The sequence below is a fragment of the Fusarium oxysporum genome, chromosome 10 (assembly GCF_000149955.1).
Source record: "Fusarium oxysporum f. sp. lycopersici 4287 chromosome 10, whole genome shotgun sequence".
Lineage (NCBI taxonomy): Eukaryota > Fungi > Ascomycota > Sordariomycetes > Hypocreales > Nectriaceae > Fusarium > Fusarium oxysporum.
Genome location: NC_030995.1, coordinates 911,252 through 937,370, shown reverse-complemented (window position 1 = coordinate 937,370; position 26,119 = coordinate 911,252). Strand labels below are relative to the sequence as shown.

Here is a 26,119-nt window from a genome sequence, read left to right as displayed (position 1 = left end):
GTATCCGACAATCGTTTTTCGCGCACCCATTCGCGTCGTCTGGCAACCTCACTTCATTCCCATCGTTCAACGTATGCGATAGTATTTCAACGCGATCGTCGATATCCACGCCGTGGATAATCGACCCGACTACTTAGTCATGATGGCAACAAGTATGGGCCCAAATTTCTCTGGGCATCCTGCTGGCATGGGGCATCCAGGTGTCGCCGGCCACCCCATGGGACCTGGTGGCATGCCTCACAACCCAGGTCAGCAAGGCGCTCCTGGGGGAATGCCTCATCAATTCGGAGGACCTATGGTCTCTGCTCCCGGAGCACAAGTAAACCCTGCCCTCATGGGCGGTATGCCGCCGGGTGCGAACCCAAATGCTCATGCTTTGCAGCACCTCAATCCCACCGCGCAGCAGCAAATGCTTCAGCAACAGCTTCAGCAACAACATTGTATGTAATACCCTACTGGCACTGTCCTCAACATCCCTGTCCCTGTGCAAGCGCTAATTGGCTCATTCACAGTTGGTAATCCGCAAGCGATGGCTGCGATGCGACAGCAGCAGCAACACCTACTTCAGCAACAACAAGCGCGACAACTCATGGCTCAACAAGCCTTCCAAGCCAACATGCAGGGTGGCGGTATTCCTATGAACATGGCTCAGTTTAGCCAGCTCAACCCTCAGCAGCTCCATCAACTCAGAAGAGGTCTGGCTCCGGTAAGTCAATAGATAACCAAGCTGCCATTCGCGTCTTTTCAGCTAACAAATCAGGGACAGCATCCACAAGCCCAAGCGATTATGGCCCAGCAGCTTGCTCTGCAACAACATCAAGCGCAACAGCAGCAACAGCAACAGCAACAGCAGCAGCAGCAGCAACAACAACAGGTTGCTCATGCTCAGCAAATGCAAGCTGGGCCTAATCCTGGTCAACCGATGCCGATGAACGCTCAGAGCATGCAAGCTATGCAGCAAAATCAGCTCGCTCTTCAAAATCAGATGGCCAACCAACAGGGCCAACAACCTCAGGGACAACCTCAGCCTCAACCCCAACCACAACAGCAGCAACAGCAGCCTGGCCAGCAACAGCCTCAGCACACCCCTCAGCAATCATCGCAGGCTGGTACACCCGCTCCCACTGGACCTCAAACACCAGCTCAAACGCCCAGCTCAACTCCTGCTCAGCCATCCCAACTTCCACCTGGACAGAGCCAACCCCAGGTACCACAAACTCCTGCTCAACCACAAGCTCAACCGCAGCCTCAGCCCCAGGCACAGGCACAACCACAGCCACAAGCCCAGCCTCAGCAGCATCAGATGAGCGCCACTACCGCGCAGCAACTCGCAATTCAAAGCCAAATTCTCCAGCAGCAGCGACGAGATAGCATGAAGGGTCAGTGTTTACTAAAGCTGATGCAATTCAGCGAACACTTGAGTGGCTTTCCTGTAAGATATACCGTGATGGAGTCCTCTATGACAAGCTAACAAGAGATCTCTAGGGTTCAAAAGGCCGAGATGACCTCTCCTACTGGCACGGCTTTGTGATGCGCTTCTTCTCACCAAATGGTGTCTTTCGTCATTCATTACATATCACCGACGCCGAGGATACGACCGATAAGCAATATGAAATCGCTTATCCCGCAATTGCTCGATACTTTCACACTCATTTCGGTAGTGGCGTGAAGAATATGCAGTTGATCATGGATAAGGGTGTGACAGATCGACCTCTTCCTGGCGATTGTCACTGCATCGAGAATTCGAAGGCCAGTTTCGTTTATTGGTTCGAGACTGGATCTCACGTAAGACATTCTGACTGGTCTGAGTCAATGGGTTACTAACATGGTGATAGTTGGTCGCTAGTGGTACGCTCCGAGCACAATTCGATGCTGAACAAAAGATCGAACTTTTCGAGTTCCTCACCACGAGTCATGACGAATTCATCTCACGAAAACAGGTCATTGATGCCGCGAAGCCCGCCCACATGTGGATGAAAGAATGGCACAAAACTAACTCACAGGATGGCAAATCACCCGAATTGTCTAAGAAGGGCAAGGGTCGACAGTTGAAGTCACCTCAAACCCAGCCACCAGAGGTCCTAGTCGACCTGCCGGACTCGGCTGTCAACAGCAAGGGTGTGACGGAAGCTGTCTTCCAGTTTCTTGAGGTAGGGACAGCTCACTCAGTGTAAGTAAGAGTGACGCTAATGAATAATGTCCAGATTGTTGAAGTGATGGGACAGATGAACCCATTATTCCAATTTTACCATTCGAACCCCGGCCTTGGCCCGTACCAAGCCCTCGATCAGTACGTCTCGACACAGATCAACGGAGTTCCACCCAACATGAACGGTCAACAAATGCCCCCCGGGGCCCGCACACCGAGCTTCGGACAATTTCCCATGGGTGCAAGCCCAGCCGCGGCTCATATGAATCTCCCTGGATCACCACACATGGGCAGCCCAGCACCTGGACACATGCAAGCCCCCGGAATGCAGATGCAGCAAAGTCAGCAGGGTACTGGCTCTAGCGGCCCCAGTGCAAACACATCCCCCGCCTCGAACAAGCGCCGACGGCCATCAGCAGTGAAAGAGGAGGATGGATCTGGAGCACCTACGCCTGCTGCCAATGGAATGCCACGTAATGCCAAACCACCTACACCAAGGATGCCAAAGCGTCTCAAGGGAAACCCGCCGGCCCAGTAAGGGATGGGCTGCTTCATCATCTCGCACAGCCAGATTTTTGAGTGTTTTATTCAGCATCACTTTGCATGGTGGCGTCACTTCGTATTTGGTTTTGCTATAGGCCTGTCTGTGGGAAAGATATTTTGTTGTGGCAGAATGAAGGTACTTTGAACGGCGTGTATTTCCACACACATACAATCTTGGCTATGTTTGTCAATGCATAACTGATGCTCTTGGGAGGCCCCTTCTTGGAGCACACTTTTCACTGCTCAGTCACCTTTACCTGGGCAGTGAATTGGAGACACGGATGACGAGACCCACGCATGTTGGAACATGCACATAATGATAGTAAACGACATCGTCATGGGCCTGTTTCTTGAGCATCAAAGCCCACCAATAGAGGGGAAAGGGGAGATCAGGGGATTAATTTGGGTAACGTGGTTGAAGTTACCCACTCTTGTACTCTTGTACGACTACAGGGGCCTGGGGCACAGGCTGGCGTCGAAAGTCTTGGCTACCATTACTTGTTTTTGTCATCTGCATTTGCCTTTGTCTTGTTTATTTATCTGAAAAGGACGCTCAGCAAGTAACTTGGTGTATACGGAGGGGGGAGTTTGGAGACACTGGTGGATTGGTCGAGCATACTGTTGTCGTCAATGGTCGTGTTAATTTAAGAGCTAAAGACCAAAATCACGGGGGAGAGGAGCTGAGGTTGTGCCGTACCGTGCTGTGTTGCGTTGCGTTGTGTTGTGTTGACTTATGAGCAGTCTGATGGCGCGAGGATCATGGGTTTATTCAGATTATACCTAGGCTAAATATGGAGTTTGGTCTTTACGATGTTAATTCGAATTGTCTGTCTGTCTAAGTCTTTGTTTTATCTTAGTGTTGATGGTTATGTTAATGAGTGTCTGATAAAGCAACATTTGGGGCAGAGGTTCACTGTAACACAGAGTACAACCCAAAAGCCGATATTACAAGAAACAGAAGTGATTCAGAGCAATCTAACATGAACCAATCTTTCCGGGCATTGGTCACTGAGAAATCTTATCCTTTACGGGCGTTCTGTTGATATCTTGTACCGCTTGTGATGAGACAGCATTAGACGAGGCAACTAGCAATTCCATGAGTAAATGAGATGATGTTATCGTATTAGTTCCCTTTCGTGGAATATTCTTGCTCTTATTGCATACATCAAGTTCCAACAAATGTCCTTTCCTTGCCCCCAAAGTGCACCTCGCCGGCCGTCCAGCTTCATCGTAATGTTGTTGGTGTCACTGTCCTTTTGCTCAATCAGTACTCAATACGCTTGGTCGGAGATCGACATGAGTGAACGTACTGGAGTATGTGCTCTCAGGCACTGTTTTTGAACCACCAGCCAGAAGTCTTCTTGGCGGGGACGTGCTCACCACGAACGGAGATGTAGCACTTGAGTGCACCTCTAGACGAAGCCATCATCTCCTTGAGAAGAAACCACTCAAGCTCAGAGCGAGCCATGATATCTGTCTTGGTGACGAGATCACGATAATGCCACTCCTTGTCGCTAGGTCCAAGCGGGTAAATCTTGCCACCATAGGTCTAGTACAGCGTAGCAGAGATGAGCCTGGGACGGCGAACTTGGCGACTGAGACGATTCTTGCTGGATGCCTCGACGACAGGGAGCTTTTCCCGTAGGAGGTTGAGGAGATGAACCCTGGAGGTATTGAGAGGAATGCTCAGAGGGGTCGGGAGAGGGTCCCACGAGCCAGTGAGAGTGCTGTCATGGCAGGGATCATGAACAATGAGATCAAACTCGAGCTGTGAAACTGGCGGGAGAGACACAAGAGGTCTTGCATCACCTGAGGTTTTGCCGGTTGCGTTGCTCAGAGCTGAAGGGAAGCTTTTGGCCTTGAGTGGATGATGCGCAAAGGGCTCTTGGGCAGTGATGAACAGATCCATGGCGCTTGGTTACTCTGATGTTCAGAGTTTGAAGGAAACAGTGAGATGAGGCGAAGATAACGATGATGAGAAGCCTGAGGAAGAGGAGGTGTTGTGTGTAATACAGGCCACCTGAGATGTTATTGAAGTGAGAGGTCGTGTTATAACTACTGTGCCAGAAGCTCGGCTCTTATTAAGTGAGATAGATGCTTTGCTTCTGATCAGCACGCCGAAACGAGCGAGTGTTGGTGTGAATATGAGCTGGCCAGAGGCTGACAGTGACAACTTGGCTGAGATGCTTCCAAACAACACACGATCACAGTCACAGTTTGAGAGGTTCAGTTTGCTTCAAGGGCTTCAGATAATATCAATGAATTCAGAAGAAACTAGAATGAGGAGGTCTAATACTTGATATCTAGTCACTGCCTGACCGCTTGCAACCCCCCTTATTCTTCCGTGTTATCAGGCTCCACGCTTGCAACTTTAGGGAGCGTAGGTCCCGGAACAGATCCAGTTCCCGCTGGAGTAGTATTACCTGTTGATGCAGCTGGCTCAGGGGTGGTGGTATTATCTCCCGTGTGCGAAGGCCCAGGAGTGCCGGTATTGACCGCATCCGCTGATGAGTCTGGCGGTGGTGAAGGTTGACGAGCGACAGGAGGAGCAGGCTGAGTGTTATCAGTCGAATTATTTTGGTTACTGTCAGTGTTGTCATTTGAATTTCCGCTCCGGGGAGTACTCTGATCGTTATCGGTTTGTTGGGCCAGAATCTTAATAGGCACATAAGCATGCTAGAGAATTCTATGAGCTATCTCCTTTTTCTCCATAACCACTTCATTCTAGCAGATGCACTTACATCGACCAAGATAAAGGCTCCATAGTTATTTGTTGCCGTGTCCATCATCAACGTCTGGAAACCTAGGGCTGTCATATCGCCAAATGACACCTTCTTCACAAGATCTGGTGGTGAAACAGGTCCATCTATTGGGTTAATAGTGAGGGTTGAGCGGTTGCTTCTGGTGAGATAGAGTGTACAACGTCGGGTACAAGCTTTATCTCCAAGTCCATGCTGTTCAGACCACCAGGATAAATTTCCTAGCACTGTTTCTCGAGGTGGAAGATAGTTGTAGCAGGCATCGTTAGAGGCGAGAACAGTTCCTGCACAGTGGAATATGACTTTGATCCTGATGGATGGAGAAAAGATAGGTCGATACACTGGAACGATCTGAACAGGCGTTAATGCGACTTGTGTTGGAACAACCAGCATCGTAGGTACATTCATGGGAACTATCGGGAGGACGTAGTTCCCAAAGATGGGGGGTTGAAAGAGGAAGGCCATAGTTGTCGAGCTTTGGGGTAATGGGAGTTGACAGATAAGGCATCATGGTTTCTGGTAGAATTTCCTACTTTAAATACATGAAATGGTACGACGATGGGCCGTTTAGTCACGGTGGTCAAATTGGGTTCGTGATGATATGCTCGGTGTTGATGGCTATTGCTTGGTGTCACTCACTACACCGTGGCAATTATACACTGTCCAGCCTCTGCGAATACAGCTCATTCAGCTGAGTCCAGCTCGTGATTAAATGCACTAATAAGGCTCACAGCTTTTATCTTGCTTCTTTTTAATAGCCTATATGGGTGGATAGTTTATTTCACGTATCATCCTCAAGCGTACCTAGGTGAGTTGTTGAGATGATTGCGTTTGACAGGTGGACGAAGCACTCAGAACTTGAATCGATAGCCAATAGTGAGACACAATAGTAAGCGTCCTAAATATATGGATATCAACTTTTCTAATAGTCATTAATCTTTGAACTGGCACCACTTTATAAGTGGATACGATATGATACTTTTCAGATGACAAAAGCACACTGTTCCTTTGGAAAGTGCCACCATTCGCGCCTGCTCTGTGTTTCAATAACCGACAGAGACCAGCTCCTGCCCAAATGGAATGGTCGACATCGAAATTAACTTCTCCCTTGAAAGAATTGCATGTCCAATATCAAATTCTTCATCCTCCAACCCAACCACTCTCCCTTGTTTAATAAACATTGGCCTAGCGCAAATCGCTCTGATTGTCAAATCTAGATTCGGCAATTGAGTGACGGCAGAGACAGATCCTAGCAGCTGCCTCTGACGTATCATATCACACTAAGATCGACGGGCCTTCGTGCATTGCCTTGGCTTGGCCTTATCCTCACCAAGCAAGTCCCCCGCGCCCGATAAACTCTATCGATCGCTTGCTGTTTTGGCGAGGCTCTTACCGCCCAAGCCATCATCCACCAATTTGAGCAGCGTTAGAGGTGTTACTGTTCCATTGCTGTGGAGCGGACTAAGGATAATGACATAACAAGACGCCAATGGCCAGGAAATCACTGGTTCAAATGTCACGAATGCGCTTAACAAGATGTCTCGGCAATTACAATGCCGTGGACTAGTCAATGGTGGTGAATGGACAAAAGGGCCCTCCATCCTCCTCCCTGCAGCTTTGTTGTTGGAGCTGGGCTCTATCCCTACAGGAAAGAAAAGCTCAACCGAAGCGGTGACAATCAACATCCCCTTCACCGTGAGACACCACTCGGCAGGTGATATTAAAAGTTACTAACCCTCCACACCCGGGCCATCGGACTTCCACAACAGGAGCGCCACGTCCTCAACGTCCAGTCTTTAGTCTAGGATCAGCCTCTGGACGACGCTACCACTACAGCGTGCATTGCACCGGTCCTTCTGTTCCGCGTAACCCGCCTCCTCGACAAACCCTCAGCTTGCCGTGCAGTGCAGAAATGCCCTGATACGGACATCGAAGACTCGGTGGCGTGGGGATCGTATTTTGCTTCTTACAACATTTTCGTGGCATTCGACATTGATTTCGACTTGGTCTTTTGGCTTTGGCAAACCGAGACCCTTGCTACAAAACCTCGAGATAAGCCAACTTTTCTTACTGGTGTTCAATCGTGTGCACCACTCACCAACCATCTAACCTCTTACCTCTGATCACGTCGGTAGCCATGATACAATGAAGGGGGGCGGACTGCTTATTCCACCATGGTTCGAATACCATGAGCCAAGTTGCTCTGACTGGGCCATTGTCAGCATCGCCTTTGGCATGACTCTGTGTCTGGCAATTTTTGGTCTCATTCGTGTGGGCATCCAAACTTATCATCAATGGAAACGCGCGCAAAGAATTACAACGTATATGGTTTTAATATGGCTTGAATTGGTCTCCAGCGCCATTATTGGAGGTCTTGGCTGGGGTTATGTTCGAGGAACTATTCGTCCAGGGTGAGTCTTGGCTGCTCATCTCCATCTTCAAGCTCAATGATTGACCAAATATTTTCTAGGTTCTTAATATACTTCTTCATCTGTATGTTCGCTGGCTCAAGTTTGTAGCCCCGGGCTAATCTCTACAGTGCTCCTTTGGGTATTTCAAATCCATTGCATTATGCAAATCATTGTCAACCGAATAGCCCTCCTCCATGTTTCGCCGACTATCGTTCGACGACTAAAATGGGGAATCTTTATTATCCTGGCACTTATTAACATTTCAGTCTTTTGTATTTGGATACCGGCTCGACTGCAGATTAGCCAGACCTATATCGACATCAATAACATTTGGGACCGAATCGAGAAAGGAATTTTTGCGGTTATTGACCTGGCTCTGAACTTCTACTTTGTCTATCTTGTCCGCTCGTCCCTCATATCATACGGTCTAACCAAGTATGTGGTGTTGTATCGCTTCAACCTGGTGATGGTAGTCGTCTCCATCTCGATGGATGTAAGTCTGAATTGCCAAACATCATTTACCAGCCGGCTGACACCTGAAACAGATTCTGATCATTGGGTCAATGTCACTACGGAATACCTTTCTGTATGTTAAAAATCCCGAGTATTGCCTATCAGCTAATCGTCGTGTCAGATACGTCGAGTTTCACCCGCTTGCATATCTCGTCAAACTTCATATCGAATTGTCCATGGCCGAGCTCATTGCCAAGATTGTCAAGGCCTCCGGGCCCAACCTCGCCCCTTGTCGCTGCACTTGCCATGACAATCCCAACCACACATTCCTCCATCAGCTACAATCTCGGTACAGTGCACCTGCAGCTCCCAGTGTGACTGCACCAACTACTGGAAGATTCCGTCGTTCTTGGCCAATGTCAAAGACCACACGCAGCAGAGAGAAGCGCCGCGGAGGATCCCGATCACAAACTCCATCCTTGACCAAGAAGATGGTTTCAAAGAAGCAACAAAGTACCGAAGAAAATCAGCCAAAACAGGAAGTCTGGAAATCTGACACCAATACCGGCACAGACTGCGCCTCGCACCACATGCCAAGTTCTACGGGACAATCGAATGAAAGCTCACACGATCATAATGACTGAAGCCACGACAGAAAATCGCGTAAGCCAGTATCTTACCTATGCTTCTGGACATTCTGCCCTGTAAGGCCAAATCTGGTGGTCATGGTAGGTTTGGAGCGCACATCGCCCACTATGTCTTCAGAGGATTCAGAAGATATCAATATGAACAGCTCAGGAAAGGCTGAAGGACATGAAAGGCCCTTTTTATGGACGCCGTATAAGAGGTCGATTTGACCTCGATGAGTCTCCCAACACTTTGGGTCGGTACACAAATCGACCCCACCGAGCAACTACCGGCGCACCCTGCCCTTCTTTCCCCGCGGTTTCCACCCCGGCGAGCTTGATGAGGTATTGCTGGGTATGTTGAGGAGGTGTGCTCTCTGATGCCATAATCGGCGCAGGATCCTACAGACTTCGTACGATGGTCGGCTGTTGGACGATCGATTGGCAATTATCAGTTGGGGAGATGATGTTCATCCATGACCTCAGCATGTTCATCTCCCAGTCGTTCTCGCGATTTATTGTACTGGTAGATTATCGTCCCAAATATGAGTTGAGGGAACCGAAATCTTGGATACTATGAGGGCAGTAAAAGGCACCTTAGTTATTAGCCGGGACACAACAACATCCTAGACAGGGGATCACAAAACCTGCAATCCCATGTCAAGCATTGCCACAATAGTTTAAATTTGTCCTCAACTACCCGCAATGCTCAACTTCAGTTCACTGAACGCACAATTGCTCTCATATCTAGCTATCATGAGTTTGTAATTCGTTATGGTCATGTGCTTTGATGTTACTTTTATAGAGACGCTAGTCATTATCCAGCCTGATCCGCTATCAGACAAAATAGCAAAAGAACGCCGTTGATCCTGTACAGAGCCCTACCGAAGCCCTACCATTGTGTCTTTCGTGACACTATGCCGTGTATGTTTTTGTTCCCGAATCCTAAGTTCCTGCGGATGTCGTACGAGCTGTCCTCTTCATAGCAAGTAGTCATAGAATGCCCCTCAAAAATGCTTTCCCGTGTCGTCATACCCCTAAATCTGTTCCATATGCACGCTCATTTCAAATCGTAACAGTCATCCACCGGGCGCATGTTCGCCGTATACTCAAGCACAGGTCGTAGGACCCTTGTGAAACTTGACAATGTTGTCTATCGTATTACATGACACCAGGGGCTGGGTTCTCGTGCTTAGCGGTGCTACCCTTGCCTCTCCAGGTGCTGACAGCAGGAATATTGGCCTCATAGCGGACTTCCTCGGTACCGTAGGCTCCTGGGGTAAGTTTGATCAAGGTATGTAGGGGCACGTTCATCCAAGGGCTCTTAGACTGGTCCTTCTTCATGAAGTATGCATATATGCATCGTAGCACAGCTTGGTGGGTGACGATAAGAATATCTTCGCTTCGCTCCAATTCCATGATGATGGGTTCAAGGCGGATAACAACGTCGCGATACGACTCTCCGCCACGATATCGGTAGTTGTACTTGTCTTCATCACGGGCGGCAAAGTCCTCGGGATATCGGTCCTTGATCTCCTGGTAGGTCAAGCCATCACATACTCCTGAGTCAAGCTCATCGAGCGCCTTCCACTGGAGTTGATTATAGTGCTGTGGAAGGAAACGAGAAGTAGCAATAGTACGTCGCAAAGTTGAGGTCCATACTGTGAGTGGTCGATCGTCCTACACAGTGTTAGCCACAGAAAAAATGTTCAGGGTGAGGCTGAACTTACACCAACTGATTTTCGGACGAGCTCAGGAAGTTTTCTGGCATATTGTTCACCACGAGGAGAGAGAAGCGTATCACCGCCAATTCTTCCGTCAATGTTATACAAGGATTCACCGTGCTACAAAGATTATTAGTGGTTGATTTGAGCGCGCAACAGAATTGTTCTTACTCTTGATAGCCAAACTGAACGAGGACGGATGTGCAGATTCATGAGATAGTACACAATGCGACTTTGGAGATAATCTCGGATACGGCTGATAATGACTTGCTTACCCACATCCATGATCTTGAGGTAAGTCAGGTGAGACTCTTTGCCATCAGCGTCAATGGTGCAGTACACCTTTTCGTAGTTGCGAATGCGGTTACGGAAATCGAGGGCGGCAGTCTCAGGGTCCTGTCCACGGTAGTCCGGGCTGGTAGTCTTGACGTCTCGGATATTGGCCATGATAAGCTCTTCGTCGTCACACTTGCTCTCGACAAAGAGAACCTCGATGCCGTTTTCGTTGCAGACCTCCAGGACCCATTTACGGCGTTCCAGAGTAGAATTGGTAGCATCAAGAATACCAACAATGCCGCCAGACCGGAACCAGGCGAGCATGTCGGCAACAGCAGCCTCAGCGGCAGCACGGCGGGTGCGTTCTCCTTCCGGATTGTTGATATCGAAAAAGTCGGCCGTGGGTTGTGGTGCATCATTGCGGCGGTAGTTGCCAACGTTGAAAGTCTGAGCAGGGATGGAGAGCCACTGAAGATATCGCTGGGCTGAGATGTTGGTCAGCTATGGCGCATGATGCAGATGCAGATAGAGATAAAACCTACCTCTTTGGGCAATATAACTCTTGCCTCGGGCTGGTAGACCAACCATGACCACGCAGATCCTGGTATCTTCGGCCTGAACGCCGACACCGTTAGTTCGAGAAGGCATCGTGGCTGATGATTTGCGACAAATGGGGTGTAAGTTGGTTGGGCGGTAAAATTGAATGCGACTGCTACTGAGCAGAGCAATCAAGGTTCACAAAAGAGAGCCAGGCACTGATCAAATCTGATGAAGCTCCAATACTGCAGAGGCATCAAACAAAGAAGAGGATGAGATTGGAATGACGGTAGTCTAATCGAAGACGAGTGATAGAATGTAGGAGTCAGAATGTTAGTGGTCGTGTGAGCCGAGGTAGACCAGAGGGTGAGTGAGGAGAAACGAAGGAGCTGGGTGAGTTCTTTCCGACGACTGGATCCGAAGGTAGCCAGCCAGTTGAGATCAGATGAGGAGGGCACGGCACGTAGATGGATGGTATGTTCCTTCCCAACGGAGTAGATTCACGTCAATGATACGCCGAATTGATCCTAATTGAGTGGCCTCAATGCAACTTTGCTCGATGCAGAAAACAGAGGCAGTCGAAGCTCTACCCGTCTGTATATGCAGCACCAAAGTTGAACTGGTCGAGAAGAGCAAGATTCAGATGAATTTGATGTGATCTGCAGTAAAGGCACCCGGGGCAAGGGAACCAAGACTTCGGGGAGAAGCTGTCTGAGGATGAAGTGGGGGATAGAATGAGGGGTCGAATAGCGAGCGGTCTATGGATGAAAGGAAAAGAAATTGAGATGGATGGACAGCAGCTGCTTTAACTAGTTGCTCTATAGAGTAGCAAGCCGTGCCTGGGGTAGCGAATAGTCCAAGGGGACAGGAGGTCAAAGAGGATAAGAGAGGTCAAGTGACAGAAGTCCAAGGTGAAGTAAGGTAAGGGTGCAGGTAGCTAAGGTAAGGTAAGGTAAGGTAAGGTAGCTCGGGATGAAGATGGAGTCGATTTTGAGGCTAAGAGAGGGATCCAACCAGCTGAGTATCACACTTGATACGGTACAGCTTATCGCTGCTATAGAAAGAAGAAAATGCCTATCCTTTAGTCAGGGTAACCGAGTTTGCTCCATCACAAACACGAAAGAAAAAAAATCATGTTGAGCATGCGGCTTGCATCGTCTTTCTCAAGGTCGTGGCTCCATCATGAATGACGATGGAATGGAGACAGGCCAATGGGATTACGTCGATGCCCCGCTAAAGCCCGCGTTTCTGATCCACTGTCGCGGGTCAAACCTCCCCCGCCGCCGCTCGGATGGACGCCGTGCGTGTCTGTAGAGCCCCGGGACGGTTAAGACGCCCTGTAAGGTGACTCGGAGACGGTCCTGTAGGGGAAGGACAGAAGGTCGGGTGCTCCAAAAACACCCCTAAACCTGACTTCATGTTCCTTCCGGTCTCTTACCGGGGGAACCTCCACTCTGTAAAATTTCCACTTCCGTTTGCCGATCAGATGGTGGGGGAGGAAAGCCGCAGAGCTGCCAGAGACCTGTAGAGTCCTCTACGTAGCCGCTAGCTCAACTCTCGTTGCAGCTGTCTCATGGTGACCTGCCTCCGGATCCTCCCGGCATGGTCCCGGAGACAGCGACCAGATATCAGGCATTTGAGGGCAATCTTCGGCGTCAAAGGCTTAGAAAGATGGTGTTGAGGATGTGCAGTAGCCATTGAAAATATTGCCCCTGGTTGTGTGAATTTAGGCATTTCACCCAGACACCGACAAGACGCCGAGCCCAGAACCGAGTCAGCTCTAGTAAACAGGCATTGACATTGGCATTGGCGTGGATATTGATAGATCCAAATCTCATCACACTTGTCCCGTGCTCTTACCCGGGCCGCCAGCCTCAATTCACGGTCAACTGTTTGCCTAGGCCCGTCTGTCTGGATGCAACTATGCTGCAGGAACCGCCACCAGCTGCCGCTCACGAGACCTATGCTGAGCTCCGGGTCTGTCCGAATTGGCACCACTGGTATCGTGTCGCATCGTGTTGCTGCGATATCATGACTTGCAATTGCTTTTTGAAAGTCTCCAGGTGCCGGTTCCTGGGGTACGTTCTCGGCCGATGCTTGCATTTCCAACGCATGTTATATATGGGGTCATCCATCTTCTGACCCGTCTTCCATTCGATTTGACGTTGTGATATGATGGTAGATGCAACTTGAAGCTCTTTCTCCCCCAAGCTCCCAGACTTTCCGAACGTGGGGTCCCCTCACCCCAGGTTTAGTTGCTTTTGCGGCTTTCTGTTGTGTTGTGGTGCTGCCCTTACACCGCCTTGCGGCCTCACGATAACGAAATTTGGTGGATCGGATTCGTTCGCTTGAACACTAACAATGAATCAAAGAAATGTTTTATCTCGTACCTTGCTAAAGGCAAAGGTATTTGCACGACCCCTTGTCCGTACAGGTGACGGAGGTCCAGCTGCGACACCTCTCATAATTTTCTTGTGCTTCGGCCCGTAATATCAGACGTCGATGACAAATGTTGAAGTGGTAAGGTTTTTTCTCTGGTGATCCAGTATCTGAACCCAACAGGATGGGATGTGTCAGTCCAGGATGTCTTTTAAGTCGAGTCTTGTGACTGGAGTCGAATGCTTGACTTGCGATGGAGGCAATCGTGAACGTGTGAAGATGGATGACAGCTAGAAACAGCAGGATAACTACCACGGACTACCTTCCATTGCGGGTTATCGCGATAAGAATCCCACCTAACATCACACGACGAATCACGTTCCACTGCAGATACACGATGGTGTTCGTATTGGATCTTTTCGCTGAGAATTTCACTTAGACTCTGGCCCTCAGGGCAAGAAAACTTCTGACTCTAAATTAAGGTGCCAAAAACAATCAGTCTAAACCTCCATCAAGTTCATAGTAAATCTACTTAGTATTTTTGTCCCTTAGCAAAGAGGTCCCTAAGTTCTCTTGTCTCCTCTTGTTTGGTGTAGATATTGACATACACAGAAAGCAGTTCATGGAGTAAGAAATCGCCGGGCTTCGCGCATCAGTTCCTGGTGTCTCACGCGCCAGTTGATTCTTATTCACAAGCAGTGAAAACCTAAGGATAAAGCTAAGGGTTACTCTGCGCTGACTGATACCGTCATTGCGAGATGACGCTGTATAAGTGGCAATGGAGAAGAGGCCCCCTAATACTTGAAGTACCAACTGTCGTTTCTATCTGGATCGAAACCCCTTCAAACTTTGCAAACTGGAAATTTAAGTCGACAGTATTCTTCTGAATACAATTTTGGCAATAAAAATTGCCGAGGAGAGCAGAGCGTCCGCGTCTACTCGCGGAGGCAGAAGCCAGTATTTCAGCCCAGAAGAACAGACATGAATCCAAGCCCTCAACGCCCGCCGATTCTATATGAAAAGATAAAAAAGAATAAAAACAGCCCGACGCCGGACTCGAACCGGCAATCTTCTGATTAGACTGAACAAACGTTAGCAATGATTGTGAACCAGATGTTGAACCTTGGGTTGAGCATCAAGGAGTTGAGGGGAAATACTGACAGTCAGACGCGTTAACCATTACGCCAGCCAGGCTCTTGGCTGATATTTTGCTGAGGACTAGAGTTTCTGTTCTGGATTATGTGTCTAAGACCAGTCCACTGGCCTTACATTATTACCCCATTTTTGTTGCAGTGGTGTGTGGCCCCTCTTGTACATCCAGGGGTATCGAGATCAGCACCATGCCATGTACTGCCAGTGTAAAGCATCCAATATCAAACTTGTTTGGAGCTTGGAACTCGAGTGATTACCTACCTATGCACTTAGTCTTATGTTAGAGAGCTAGATTCATATAGACACCATCCTTACTCGTATCTGTAGTTCTATGGGCGTCTCCACCCTGGAACCCCTGGGCAGAGACATCTTGCTTCATACGCTAGCGTTAGCTGACCGATCATGTTATGGCTTATTCATGGAAGCACTGAATGCATGATGGCAACAATTTCTGCTTCAACCAGTATATTTTACACCTTTGACATTCTGCCTCTACAGAGCTACACCCCTTATTTGCTTCTTAGGTGACAGGCTTCCTAGACACGGACAGCTATTTGGAGTAGAAGCGCATCTCTGCGCCACCCACATCGAAGACAGCCACAACGTTCTGTAAGAACAGGTCTCCCAAAATATATGGCCCAGATCCTCCCGTCGAAATTGCAATTGCACATTTTCCAGTCACCGGTTCGGCGAAATCTTGATAGATCAGATCAGCTGGGTTGATCCAGAACCGGACCCCTTTGATGATGACCGCAAAATGAGGAGGGATGGCATTGCAATCGACAAAGTAGGCACTCCACTCAAACATCCATGTGGCTGGGGGTTGGAAGGCTTTGGCGATGGCTTCAGTCAGTGCTTTTAGGGCTGTCAGTAAACATCAGGAATGTGAAGCAGGCTGACTAACGAGGAGGAATATGCATCATTGTGGTCCCAGTGTCAACGATGTAGGGGTATTTTGCCGTGTCTGTTGTGCTTCCCCATTGTAAGCCATCAGGAATGATGGTGTAGAAAGAGGGTTCCCAGCCAGTCTTCTCTCGCTCAACTAATTTGGCCTGTAAGTTTGTCAGAAACATGAACGTTGAGAAAACCCAATCCCTGCCGGATCAACTGACAATGACGAGATCTGTTGCTGCGAATGACTTGGGTCCCCATGGCATAGGAGGAAGGCCACCCCAGGCCAGGACACCATCACTGGTGTTTCTTTCGATAGAGACGCTGAAGACAGGATCGACCACGCCCTTTGAGATAGCTGTGGTGAACCAAGGCGAGTAAGGGTAATTGTTCCATTCAGATTCATCGGATGTGTCGTTGGGGTCACCGAGATAGGCGCTTGTTAGAGACGGATAGGCAAGGCCTAGAATACCAACAGTGGTGTTGTCGCCACGCCAATAGGCTCTACTGGCCAAGCCAACTTGCTGTTTGGGGACCAAAATGCCACCGCAAGCGATATCAGAGACTCCCATGGGCCCTGATACATCCTCTCCAGAACCATAACGGCGATGAAAGTAGACTTCAGAGATATCGTGAAGGAAGCTCTTGATATGAGGTTGACCGAAACTGCATGGAGATTGGGCGTTCCTCACGTTACCGGATGCATCCTCACAGATGAATCCAGTCTTGGCGGCCCAAGTATCAGAGCTTCCAGTGTCGAAGATGAGCCAAACGGGGGCATCGTCCCAGGTGCACTGAATGGCGTACGCAGTGGAGAAGCTCCCGACAGCAGAAATGTTTTGGTGAGGGACGGTACCCTTTCCGGCTGTTGCGAGATGAGTTCGTGTGAGATGGGAGAGAGCAGATCTCGGATAGGAGTCAGTCTTGTGCTTGAGGCTCTTGAGTCGTGACATTCGAACACCGGTGCGGTCAATAGTCTTGGCAGAGATAGGCTTGGCTCGTTCAAAGGAGAAGCCGTTGAGTGAAGTTGAAATATCCCAGTGTGCCTGAGCAACCTGATTGGCAGCCACGGCCGCAATAGCAGGGCATGTGATGATGGCGAGGAGAATGAAGATAAAGTGAAGCGATCTCATCTTGACAATGAGCACCTGAGGTGTAAGGTTATCGGGGGAGGTTAGAAACGGCGAGGTTGTTGATGCAGGGGATAAAATATGATTTCAGAAACACTCGGAAATATTAAAACGGGGTTTACCTGTGCATCAAGACAGGCACCTCTCTTGGCACTGCCATGGAGGCGCCTTCCTTCTTGGACTCGGCTACATAGCGTGGAAGGTCCAACAACAATAGGAGACTCGCTGAAAAGACAATATTTCTGCCTGTTATGACGTAGCTTACCTTGAATCAGTCCTAGACGATACCTATATATACCTTACTTCCATGGCTCATCTGATTAGAAGATTTTCATATTCAAATAGCTTGGGGGCTCGAGGTTTAGTTATCTCGTAAACATACTAAAGGGTCATGGTCAGTGATATTATGTCCTTCTTTGGACTGAGATCAAATTTCTTCTATGCCTGACATGCCAACCTAATTATGAACTTGGTAAGTAGATAATGCAATTGATGTGAAACTTCGTATAAGAATATCCTGCTACTTCATGTCGTTGCTTGCACCCAGATCTCGCAGATCACAGTTCGCAGGGTTATACGTGACCAAGTCTGATCATATACAGAGCCCATAAACGAGCTTTTCGTTATCTGCTCCATGGTGGAGATACACGAATGTCCTGCAGGCTCCCGAAGAGAACAAGATATTGGGGCTCAACGAATAAGACCCCGAGATCCGGTGCTACATCCACCATCACTCAGTCTTGTTTCCAGGTTTCAAGAGAATGTCATAGCAGAATAATTGAGTTACCGACTGGTTAGGATAAACGAGAAACAAGACACCGCGCTGACTAATTCTCGCAAGCTTACTGCGAGGCTGCTAATCTGAAACTTGGCTCTGTATTAAGCAACCTCACTATGGCATTTGCACTTTCACGTAATTTGTTCTATAATCATTCAACTCTGAAAGTGGTCCTAAGTTTCGCTACTAGAAAATAGTAAGCTACTGCCTAGACTGTGCATTATCGATCTGATACCTCAAATATCAATCATGTCAGCAACGAAATGAGCCATTACTGACTGAAGTTCCTTGTCTTGTAGACAAAGCAACCCGCTTACAGAACCTAGTCTTTTACATATCACTAGACGAGCGTGCTCCATCCTCCTCCTGGCATATGTATAAAAGATACTGGTTCATGCTTGGCATTCCTAATGTATTGGTTGTCGGTGGTTTGAGTGCACATGCACTTCCAAACTCCGCAACATTAACATATTATCCGCAGCTTTTTACTACAAGAACTTTCCGAAGTGAAACGAAAATCTCACTTTTTTTTTCAGCATCTACTCGCATATCGTATAGGTTGGGGGCGAATCAAGGAAGAGCATGCAGATGTCATCATCTTACACAGCCGAGATAGGGCTGATGCACCACTACACTACCACGATAGCGCGGCGCTTGTCATATTCAACTCCATAACGTGCCGGGATCCATTGGCTCAGAAACCAAATGATGGCAGGGCTGGAGGCTTGGACACTTCTTGGATTGCCAATTGTGGATTTCAGATCGTCTTACAGTAAGCAGACTTGCATATAGGGGTATCTTTAGGTCATCTATCGAGACGTCAGCTCTGGGGCTTTGCTGCAATATCAAGATCCGGAAGGTCGTCCTGGAACCTTGCTTCATGAGGCCTAAGTTTTCGGGAAATATGGACTTTCATTGGTTTTCATTGTTAACGGCCTGCATTCTGTCCCAGTAGCTGAGCATACCTGCAGCAGGGTTCTCGGCCTTTGAGAAGCCGAGAGATATGGTATCAAGAATGATTACTACCTCAGGATGCTTCCCAGGAATAAAAGGAACGCATCTGCTCTCTTTCAATGCCCTGTCTCCCAAGTGTTGCTTTCATAACTCTTGTTGTACACCCAGTCTCAATTTCTCTTTGACTATCCTCTCTCCCTCTATCTGACACGATCATGGCATCCCATCTGTCTGATGTAGCTAAAACAGCTACTGGTATCGAGCAGACAACAATCACTGGCCCAACCAACACCAGTAAACCCCATCTTGTTTTTGGTGCAACTCCTGTGGACGGCCACACATACCCCTTGATTCGAGTCGCAGAAGATCTCGTCCAGCGTGGCTTCGAGGTCACTTTCATCGCCGGTGACCAATTCGAAAAAGCAATCACAGACGCCGGCGTCCAACACGTTACCGTCCCACCTCTAGTGAACCCCAAGCTTATGGCAGAACGTGAGGCTATCCCCGCTGGCATTCCTCGACTTCTTTATGATATCAGACATATCTTCACTGGACAAACTCCTGAGCGCTGGAGGATCCTCAAAGGAGTCCTCGAGGGTATCAGAGCTGAGGATCCAGAGAGGGAAGTGGTTGTTATGCCAGAGACGTGCTTTATGGGTGCTAATCCTATCTCCCTCGGTGGACCTCTCCCCAAAGGATATACCAAGCGACCCAAGGTGATCAACTTGAATCCTATTCCTTACATGGCTACCAGCATCGACACTGCACCTTTTGGTCCGGGTCTTCCTCCTGACTCAACAGAGTCTGGCCGTGCGAGAAATCAATTCATGAATCAGATGATGGTTGGTGGACCTTTCGCTGATGTTATCGCCCACCAGGAAGAGGTTCTTAAGGGTCTTGGCACCACTGAGATTCTAGAACCTCAGATTCCTTTTCACCATTGGATGCTCATGCATGATCTTTCGATTCAGATGTGTCCTCCCAGTCTCGAGTATTCTCGGTCTGATGTACCCTCAAACGTCAAGTTCTCAGGTTGCGCAACACCCAAACCTATTCCTGCAGACTTTGCCTATCCTTCTTGGTGGGATGATGTGAAGCGCGGGGACCGACGTATCGTTGCAGTAACTCAGGGAACTATTGCTCGCGACGCAACCAACCTTATCATTCCTACCATCAACGCCCTCTCTGACTGCGATGACCTCCTCGTGGTAGCAATCCTCGGGAAAAGGGGAGCTTTTCTTCCTGACGACATCACTATTCCTTCCAACACCCGCGTCATCGATTATCTCCCCTACGACGCTCTCCTGCCTCATGCTTCGGTGTTCGTCATGAATGCTGGGTATGGTGGCTTTCTTCACGGAGTAACTAACGGTGTTCCTTTGGTTCTTGCAGGTGAGACTGAGGACAAACCAGAGATTGCAATGCGCGGAGAATGGAGTGGTGTTGCGGTCAACTTGAAAACGGGCAGGCCTACACCAGATACGGTGCGGTCAGGTGTCGATCGTATCTTGGCAGATGACAGCTTCAAGAAGAGGGTTGATGAGATTAAGGCTGAGAATGAAGCAATGAAATTCTTTGACTTTATCGAGGAGCAGGTTCTCTCTGTTGAAAGTTTGGAGACATGATGAGTATCGACATAGAATAGCCTTGGCATCACCCATAATACATTATTTTCTAAAGAGTCTGAGCCTATGATTGCTGCCATGTGTAAGAAAAAGTCTCCGAAAGCCTCCGGTCCATTGGCTCTGTTCCTCCGTCCGGCTCCGGTCCCAGCGGGGCCCGCGGTTCCTCAAATAGGCCGATGATTACGGAGCATCGCCCGGAGGGCAAGAGTCCGGACATCGTTTATGTATAAAACGAACATATATCCTCGCCGGACCAAATCCAAAGCTTGTTTATCATCCAGACCCAGAACAGCTCAATCAAGGCCTCATCATGGCAACCTCCAAGGCATCACCATTGGCTTTCATGGATGTTCTTAGTCCAGCCGTATCATATTTTCGGCCCGCTGAATCAACACCAACGACTCCCAAAACCACAACTTCTGGTGATCCTCCACTCATTATCATTCTTTCTTGGTCGGAAGCTCGCGATATTCATATAGCAAAGTACATCTCTCAGTATCGCGAGCTCTACCTAGCATCTGCCATACTCCTCTTCCGCGCTTCTACCAAGCTATATATTCAACCAGCTCTACGACGTCGTCTATTCGAGCCAGCTTTACCAATTCTGCAGTCTGTCAATAACGGACAAGAAGATGCACCCAGCTTTCTCATCCATATCTTTTCCAATGGTGGTGTCAGTTCTGCTGCCACGCTTTGGGAGATGTGGGAAACTTCACTAGGCGGTAAACCAATTCCGCGACATGCTGTCGTGATGGACTCATGTCCGGGATACTTCCACTGGAAACGAGATCACCATGTCCTCTCAACCGGATTCCCACCATTTTTGTCTCCCCTTGTCTGGGTATTTCTGGGTTTTGCATGGGTCTACTACAAACTATGGTTAGGTGTGGAACCGCATACTGCCTATGCCTCGGCTCTCAATACGCCTGAGAGAATCAGCCGGGAGACTATGCGGGCATACCTTTACGGAGATGCAGACCTCTCAGTTGGTTGGGAGGATGTTGAATCACATGCTCAACAAGCAAAGGACAATGGCGCTGTTGTTAGAACAGAGAAGTTTGCTGGAGGTGCCCATGTCGCTCATGTCAGAGTTGATGCTGATAGATACTGGAAGGCTGCTCAAGAGACTTGGCAAGGGAAAGAGTTTTAGATTAGGTATTCATTCTTGTGTGTGTATATAATAGACATTATTGAACCCATAGATACATATATTACATTCGTTGAATATGGTTTCCTCGACGATCCTGAACTTGCTTGTTCATTATTCATTACCACTGTTCTCCTCTTCTCATTATAGATGATGCATATGTTGGTCGTCGATAAGTCAGTCGAAAATCAACCTGCCCGTCCCATTATGCCTGGTTCCTAAAAGCAAACCCAACGCCGATAAGTGTGCGCTTTGTTCAAGTCTTCTGTTTCTTGGAGCCATCGCTAGATTCTCCTCGGTCCCCGGCTGCTCTCTTGCCGAGGCTGCTTTGTGTTTGTGATGTCTGTTGAAGTGGCATTATGTGACTTTCATCTAAGCCTCCAATGCCCTCGTCTTCCTCATGACATACGGGGCATTCTTGGTTGAAATCATGCTCTTCGACAAGGATACCTCGCCGACATCCACCGAACCATCCGTTGTTCTTGGCCTCAAGGCATGACAGTTCTTGGGTCAAGTCAACCCAAGTCTGAGGCTGGTCGCAACACGTGCAATGTCCTCTGAAAATCATCATTCGACACATGTCTGCACTGAAGAGTTGGCTGGTAATGCTTCAGCGAAGTGTGACACGATGTCACGGTAGTAGGCGTAGGGACTTGTTCGAGAGTCAGTATGTGTAAGTGGAGGCGTTTGTTGGTGAAATTTACCTTGTCTTGGTGGATCTGTTTCTTGTATTGGGAATACTCGCGATGTCTCAGTTGGAGGAGACGCCGAATACCGAATTGGTGTCTTCATCAAGCGACGTTCTGTAACGTAAGACGCGAGATGAGTGAGTGCCGAAGAGAGTAGCAAGCCACAATGCAACGTCGACGCTGATGCCGAAAATACAACGCGAAAGAGAAAGCCACAGAAATTGTCGAAGTCTCTTTGATATGCAATTCGTAGAAAAAAGCAATAACATGAACTTGGCGTTGGTTGGTTCGTTGTTGATTGATAGCCACCAAAGGCAAGACAACAAAAAGGGTGGTGTTGAAATAAACCAGTAAAACGCTGACACCAATGTCGTACTAAAGAGAAGAAGGAGAAGATCTACCGCGGTAGATGAGGAATTGAAAAAGCCGTGCTGGCCATGGGAAAGTGAGAGGACATGGTGATTTTAATATAACAAGCTCTGAGAGTAAGCGATGCGCAATGATGGATGTGCTACGGCATTCACCGCGATCCAATACAATACAATACAACATTCGTAATTCAACGAGGCAACGGCCAACTCTAATTACTCCTTTTTCCCTTTTTCTACACCGTTAATCAAACGTCACGTCACACATACAGATACGACATACAACAGCCAGAAACGGACGTGTCTTAAAACTTGGCGCTTTCAGGCCTCATCTCGCCTCTGATAGGTACGGTAAGGCAATGGTTTCTCACGAAAGGTTCAAGCGATAGTTATTCAGCTGCCTCCCGTCAACACATCACTTCCAGTTTCATTCTGATGTTTCATTACCTCCCCTTGGCTTTGGGGCAATAAGCTTTCCTCCAACGCTAGGCATGTACTGTATCCGTATGGTTTCGCCACTAACTAGTACTGTAGTAGTTGGTTTCTCTTTCACTGCCACCGCCTGACAATTCCCAAGTTCTTCGCTTCTGAGTTCTAGACTCTGGGATCCTGCTCTTGACCCGTTTCGTGGGGGGGCTATGTGGGTTCTCGACTTTGTTCTGGAAGCTTTATTTTCGGCAGTACCCGTTAACATGTCTCTACTGCTGGACCTGGTGATAGCTTCAGATCGATATTTGGAATTACAGAGACGTAACGAGTCTTTTCGACTTGCTGAGGCATTATACAGAGGCAAATGAGGCCATTCGCAAAACGCTGTGTTCCCGAAAGACTAACGCCTTGATCTTCAAACACCACAGCGATCATCATCACGCATGACGATCCTGCTAGGCAGGGTAGGGTTCTCGTGGCGGTGGTCAAAAGGTCCCATCTCCTCAACACTTGTCCTATTGAGTATCTTCAGCGTCCACGGGAAGACGTTTGCTGGCGATAACCTTTCGCGGCTTGGGCTCTCTTCCCCAGGGTCTTTGGCGTGTGGGTGCCTGGCATGAGAGGCTGAGCTAGAGCAAACTCCGGGACTCTTAAATCCGATTCCATTTTGAACTAGAGATTTAACTGAGGACGTTATTTAGAATTTACGCAATTCGTGACTCCATGAGCTCATGATGCTGATCTCTGACTAAACTTGTATAATCCTCCCGCATCATCTTGATATCCAATCTCATGATGATATCTCCCGCGTTAGGCTGCACATGTGCCGACTCCTTCGTTCTATATTCCACTAGCCACCGTGACTGGAATTCCCGGGACCTCCACAGACTATCATAAAACCTACTAGCTCTCCCACCATTCGTCCCGAGGCGTCATATCAAGTACCCGACAAACGTTCTACGGGCGTAACTCACCAGTTTTATGCTTCTAGACTAAACGTCCGTCAGTTTCATCCAAACACTCTCTGATATTGGGTTTCACCGTTCCTGAGCTCACATGTACCGAGTTTGAAACTGACGGCTGAGGTTTAGCGGTTGATCATGATGAATCTGAGTGCCTCATACGCTTATGCTCCGGCGAACTTCCTCCGGTAGACAGCTCTAATACTGAAGTGAGGAGTGTTCTCTTACCAGTCAATGCATTGCGCCCTGATAAGACATCTCTCGTGATCTCAAGTAAATTCCATTGCTTGATGCTTCTCCAACTCTAACTCGTTAATGTGCATGCTAATCGCAAATCACACCCAACAAGAAGAAAGCTTGAGGTAAAATTGATCACGCTTTATTTTATTTCATATTTGCACCAAAGTGTCCAACTAGACTCTAACCTTAACCTCCTGCTCTGAGCCGTCTCTTCAACCTCTTCAACTTGCGCTGATTTGGAGTTCGACTGGCTGACAAGCTTTCCTCAATGTGAATGAATCACCTCCATGCAAACAGCACCTTGCATTCCTCCGACTGAGGCTTCGAATATGGCCATTAAGAGTAGTTTGCCATCAAACGCTGTTACAGAGTGAATACAGCCCTCAGTTGTGGTTTCTGAGTCCTTCGAGGCGCTACCCAATATAGCTTCTTTATGACATCCCAAGGTTCCTCTTGCATCACTTGTGTGTTCTTTGTGCTGCTCATAGGCCTCTCATAATATTGAGCCCCTCTTCTGGCTCGTCGGGGCTCTGGTGTGGTGCAGGCGCATCATCGGCTTGATGGGTATCTCTGTCAGGCGCATTATCAACTGGGTCGGCATCTCCTTCAGGCGCACCTCCTTCAGGCTCATCTCCTTCAGGCGCATCATCAACTGGGTCGGCATCTCCTTCAGGCGGATTGTCAGCTGGATGGGCATCTCCGCCAGGAGGAACGGGGTAAGTAGCCGGTAACCTGTTAAGGCCATGCGTCTGGGGGTACGGAACTGCCCAGAGGTTCCGGATTCTTTCATCATGCGCCTCAGGATTTTCATCATACACCCAGGGCTCCGGATTTCCTTCATCATCTGGCCCCCAGAATTCATCGATCGGAATGTGTGTCGATGGTCTGCTGTACGCCGTATCGCAACAAGTAAGCCTTGAACGAAGTCTTACGCTGTTGAAGTTCCCAACGGCGTCTCTTTCCACCACTATACGGTAGTTGTGACTGGGGTAGTTAACTCACAGTGGAGTCGAGGCCTCAGCTAATTCGTCTGCTATCTGCTCTGCCGCTTGCACCAGTGGGAGCCTTGTTTGGAGAAACTGTTGCGAAGATGTCTCATCATGCGTTGCGAGACTGTATGATATTTCGTAATTGCAGTTGTAGCACCTATCAGTGGGGACATATTCGGTTACTGAGTTCTGGCTGGGGTGAACACAGAGCACGCTGTTGCAGACGATGCATCGATACTCGTGGAAGTGCATTCGGCTCCACCACGGGAGAGGGCGCCAATTCATGATGAAATGACAGATAAGAGTTTGATAGTGAATAGTGTTGTTGTAATTGTCAATGAAGCGAGTGTTATTATTGCTGAGATGATTCGTGTAAGTGGAAGTAAAGTAAAGTACCTTGCCCTCCGTGCCTGGGGGCGATCCAAGGTATTTGACGAATCCATCATCTGTAGCTCTTTCCATTTGACTTATTGATTCCAAGATGCACTTGCCTAAGCTTCCTTTATCGAGGGAGACGTCGATTCCAGAGAAACCCAACATCTCTAAAATACTACCTTAGACAATTAAGCAAGCCTCAGGGGTAAGAAAACTTCTGTCATTAAGATAAGGTGCCAGAATTAACTGGTCTAAAGATCTACTTAAATATACTAGGATTACCTAAGCCTCTTCATCACTTAGGATAAAGGTCGTCGGTTTTCTTACCTCCCCTTGGTAAGGTACCTACCAGCACCATTGTAAAAGTGTAGGGTTTATTCACTGTATCCGTCAAAAACTAGTCTCAACATCTTGATACATAAAATCAGCGGCTCCCATTAAAGCTTTATATCTCTTAAGCAGCTTGGTAATTTAGTAATAAGGACTCCAAAGGTATGGTTGAAGGCATTCGCTTCGGTTCCCTGGGTTCGTTC

At 48.4% G+C, this 26,119-nt stretch overlaps 10 protein-coding genes and 1 non-coding gene across 14 annotated transcripts; 4 read left to right on the top strand and 7 right to left on the bottom strand.

Annotated features, from left to right (window-relative positions):
* Nucleotides 1–142: 142 nt before the first annotated feature.
* FOXG_21288 (uncharacterized protein) lies at nt 143–2,687 on the top strand (the record flags this gene model as incomplete). The annotated part of the gene is made up of 6 exons (XM_018401609.1): nt 143–440; nt 513–706; nt 761–1,432; nt 1,486–1,785; nt 1,836–2,150; nt 2,205–2,687. 6 exons carry the CDS (start codon nt 143–145, stop codon nt 2,685–2,687), a joined length of 2,262 nt encoding a protein of 753 aa, XP_018253321.1.
* Nucleotides 2,688–4,016: 1,329 nt separating this feature from the next.
* FOXG_21287 (uncharacterized protein) lies at nt 4,017–4,601 on the bottom strand (the record flags this gene model as incomplete). The annotated part of the gene is made up of 2 exons (XM_018401608.1): nt 4,017–4,241; nt 4,281–4,601. The coding sequence occupies 2 exons, from the start codon at nt 4,599–4,601 to the stop codon at nt 4,017–4,019; spliced, it is 546 nt and encodes a 181-aa protein (XP_018253320.1).
* Nucleotides 4,602–5,026: 425 nt separating this feature from the next.
* Nucleotides 5,027–5,916, bottom strand: FOXG_13895 (uncharacterized protein; the record flags this gene model as incomplete). Its single annotated transcript, XM_018393945.1, has 2 exons — nt 5,027–5,368; nt 5,434–5,916. 2 exons carry the CDS (start codon nt 5,914–5,916, stop codon nt 5,027–5,029), a joined length of 825 nt encoding a protein of 274 aa, XP_018253319.1.
* A 1,133-nt stretch (nt 5,917–7,049) lies between these two features.
* Nucleotides 7,050–10,670, top strand: FOXG_13894 (uncharacterized protein). Its single transcript, XM_018393944.1, has 5 exons — nt 7,050–7,862; nt 7,922–7,944; nt 7,991–8,355; nt 8,408–8,448; nt 8,497–10,670. The coding sequence occupies exons 1-5, from the start codon at nt 7,597–7,599 to the stop codon at nt 8,957–8,959; spliced, it is 1,158 nt and encodes a 385-aa protein (XP_018253318.1). The 5' UTR covers nt 7,050–7,596; the 3' UTR covers nt 8,960–10,670.
* Nucleotides 8,463–15,139, bottom strand: FOXG_13893 (uncharacterized protein). 3 transcript variants are annotated; one of them, XM_018393942.1, is made up of 5 exons: nt 15,019–15,139; nt 11,484–14,938; nt 10,837–11,426; nt 10,672–10,785; nt 8,463–10,621 (listed from the first exon to the last, which is right to left on the bottom strand). In XM_018393942.1, the coding sequence occupies exons 2-5, from the start codon at nt 11,587–11,589 to the stop codon at nt 10,103–10,105; spliced, it is 1,329 nt and encodes a 442-aa protein (XP_018253316.1). In that variant the 5' UTR covers nt 11,590–14,938; nt 15,019–15,139; the 3' UTR covers nt 8,463–10,102. The 3 variants fall into 3 exon arrangements, with proteins under 3 accessions (XP_018253316.1, XP_018253315.1, XP_018253317.1); XM_018393941.1 differs by having other exon boundaries at nt 11,484–15,139; XM_018393943.1 differs by having other exon boundaries at nt 10,837–14,938.
* On the bottom strand, nt 14,899–15,051 carry FOXG_21286. The gene has a single exon. It is a non-coding gene; the product is annotated as a tRNA-Asp (tRNA).
* A 302-nt stretch (nt 15,140–15,441) lies between the features above and the next one.
* On the bottom strand, nt 15,442–17,171 carry FOXG_13892 (uncharacterized protein). Its single transcript, XM_018393940.1, has 3 exons — nt 16,122–17,171; nt 15,914–16,061; nt 15,442–15,864 (listed from the first exon to the last, which is right to left on the bottom strand). The coding sequence occupies exons 1-3, from the start codon at nt 17,031–17,033 to the stop codon at nt 15,560–15,562; spliced, it is 1,365 nt and encodes a 454-aa protein (XP_018253314.1). The 5' UTR covers nt 17,034–17,171; the 3' UTR covers nt 15,442–15,559.
* Nucleotides 17,172–18,977: 1,806 nt separating this feature from the next.
* Nucleotides 18,978–20,387, top strand: FOXG_13891 (uncharacterized protein; the record flags this gene model as incomplete). Its single annotated transcript, XM_018393939.1, has 1 exon — nt 18,978–20,387. One exon carries the CDS (start codon nt 18,978–18,980, stop codon nt 20,385–20,387), a length of 1,410 nt encoding a protein of 469 aa, XP_018253313.1.
* Nucleotides 20,388–20,598: 211 nt separating this feature from the next.
* On the top strand, nt 20,599–21,609 carry FOXG_13890 (uncharacterized protein). Its single transcript, XM_018393938.1, has one exon. The coding sequence runs from the start codon at nt 20,698–20,700 to the stop codon at nt 21,535–21,537; it is 840 nt and encodes a 279-aa protein (XP_018253312.1). The 5' UTR covers nt 20,599–20,697; the 3' UTR covers nt 21,538–21,609.
* FOXG_13889 (uncharacterized protein) lies at nt 20,632–22,758 on the bottom strand. The gene is made up of 2 exons (XM_018393937.1): nt 22,239–22,758; nt 20,632–22,186 (listed from the first exon to the last, which is right to left on the bottom strand). The coding sequence occupies exon 2, from the start codon at nt 22,112–22,114 to the stop codon at nt 21,791–21,793; it is 324 nt and encodes a 107-aa protein (XP_018253311.1). The 5' UTR covers nt 22,115–22,186; nt 22,239–22,758; the 3' UTR covers nt 20,632–21,790.
* Nucleotides 22,759–24,354: 1,596 nt separating this feature from the next.
* Nucleotides 24,355–25,361, bottom strand: FOXG_13888 (uncharacterized protein). Of its 2 annotated transcripts, none has more exons than XM_018393935.1 (2): nt 25,225–25,361; nt 24,355–25,110 (listed from the first exon to the last, which is right to left on the bottom strand). In XM_018393935.1, the coding sequence occupies exon 2, from the start codon at nt 25,082–25,084 to the stop codon at nt 24,716–24,718; it is 369 nt and encodes a 122-aa protein (XP_018253309.1). In that variant the 5' UTR covers nt 25,085–25,110; nt 25,225–25,361; the 3' UTR covers nt 24,355–24,715. The 2 variants fall into 2 exon arrangements, with proteins under 2 accessions (XP_018253309.1, XP_018253310.1); XM_018393936.1 differs by lacking the exon at nt 25,225–25,361 and having other exon boundaries at nt 24,359–24,778; nt 24,839–25,150.
* Between the last annotated feature and the right edge of the window lie 758 nt (nt 25,362–26,119).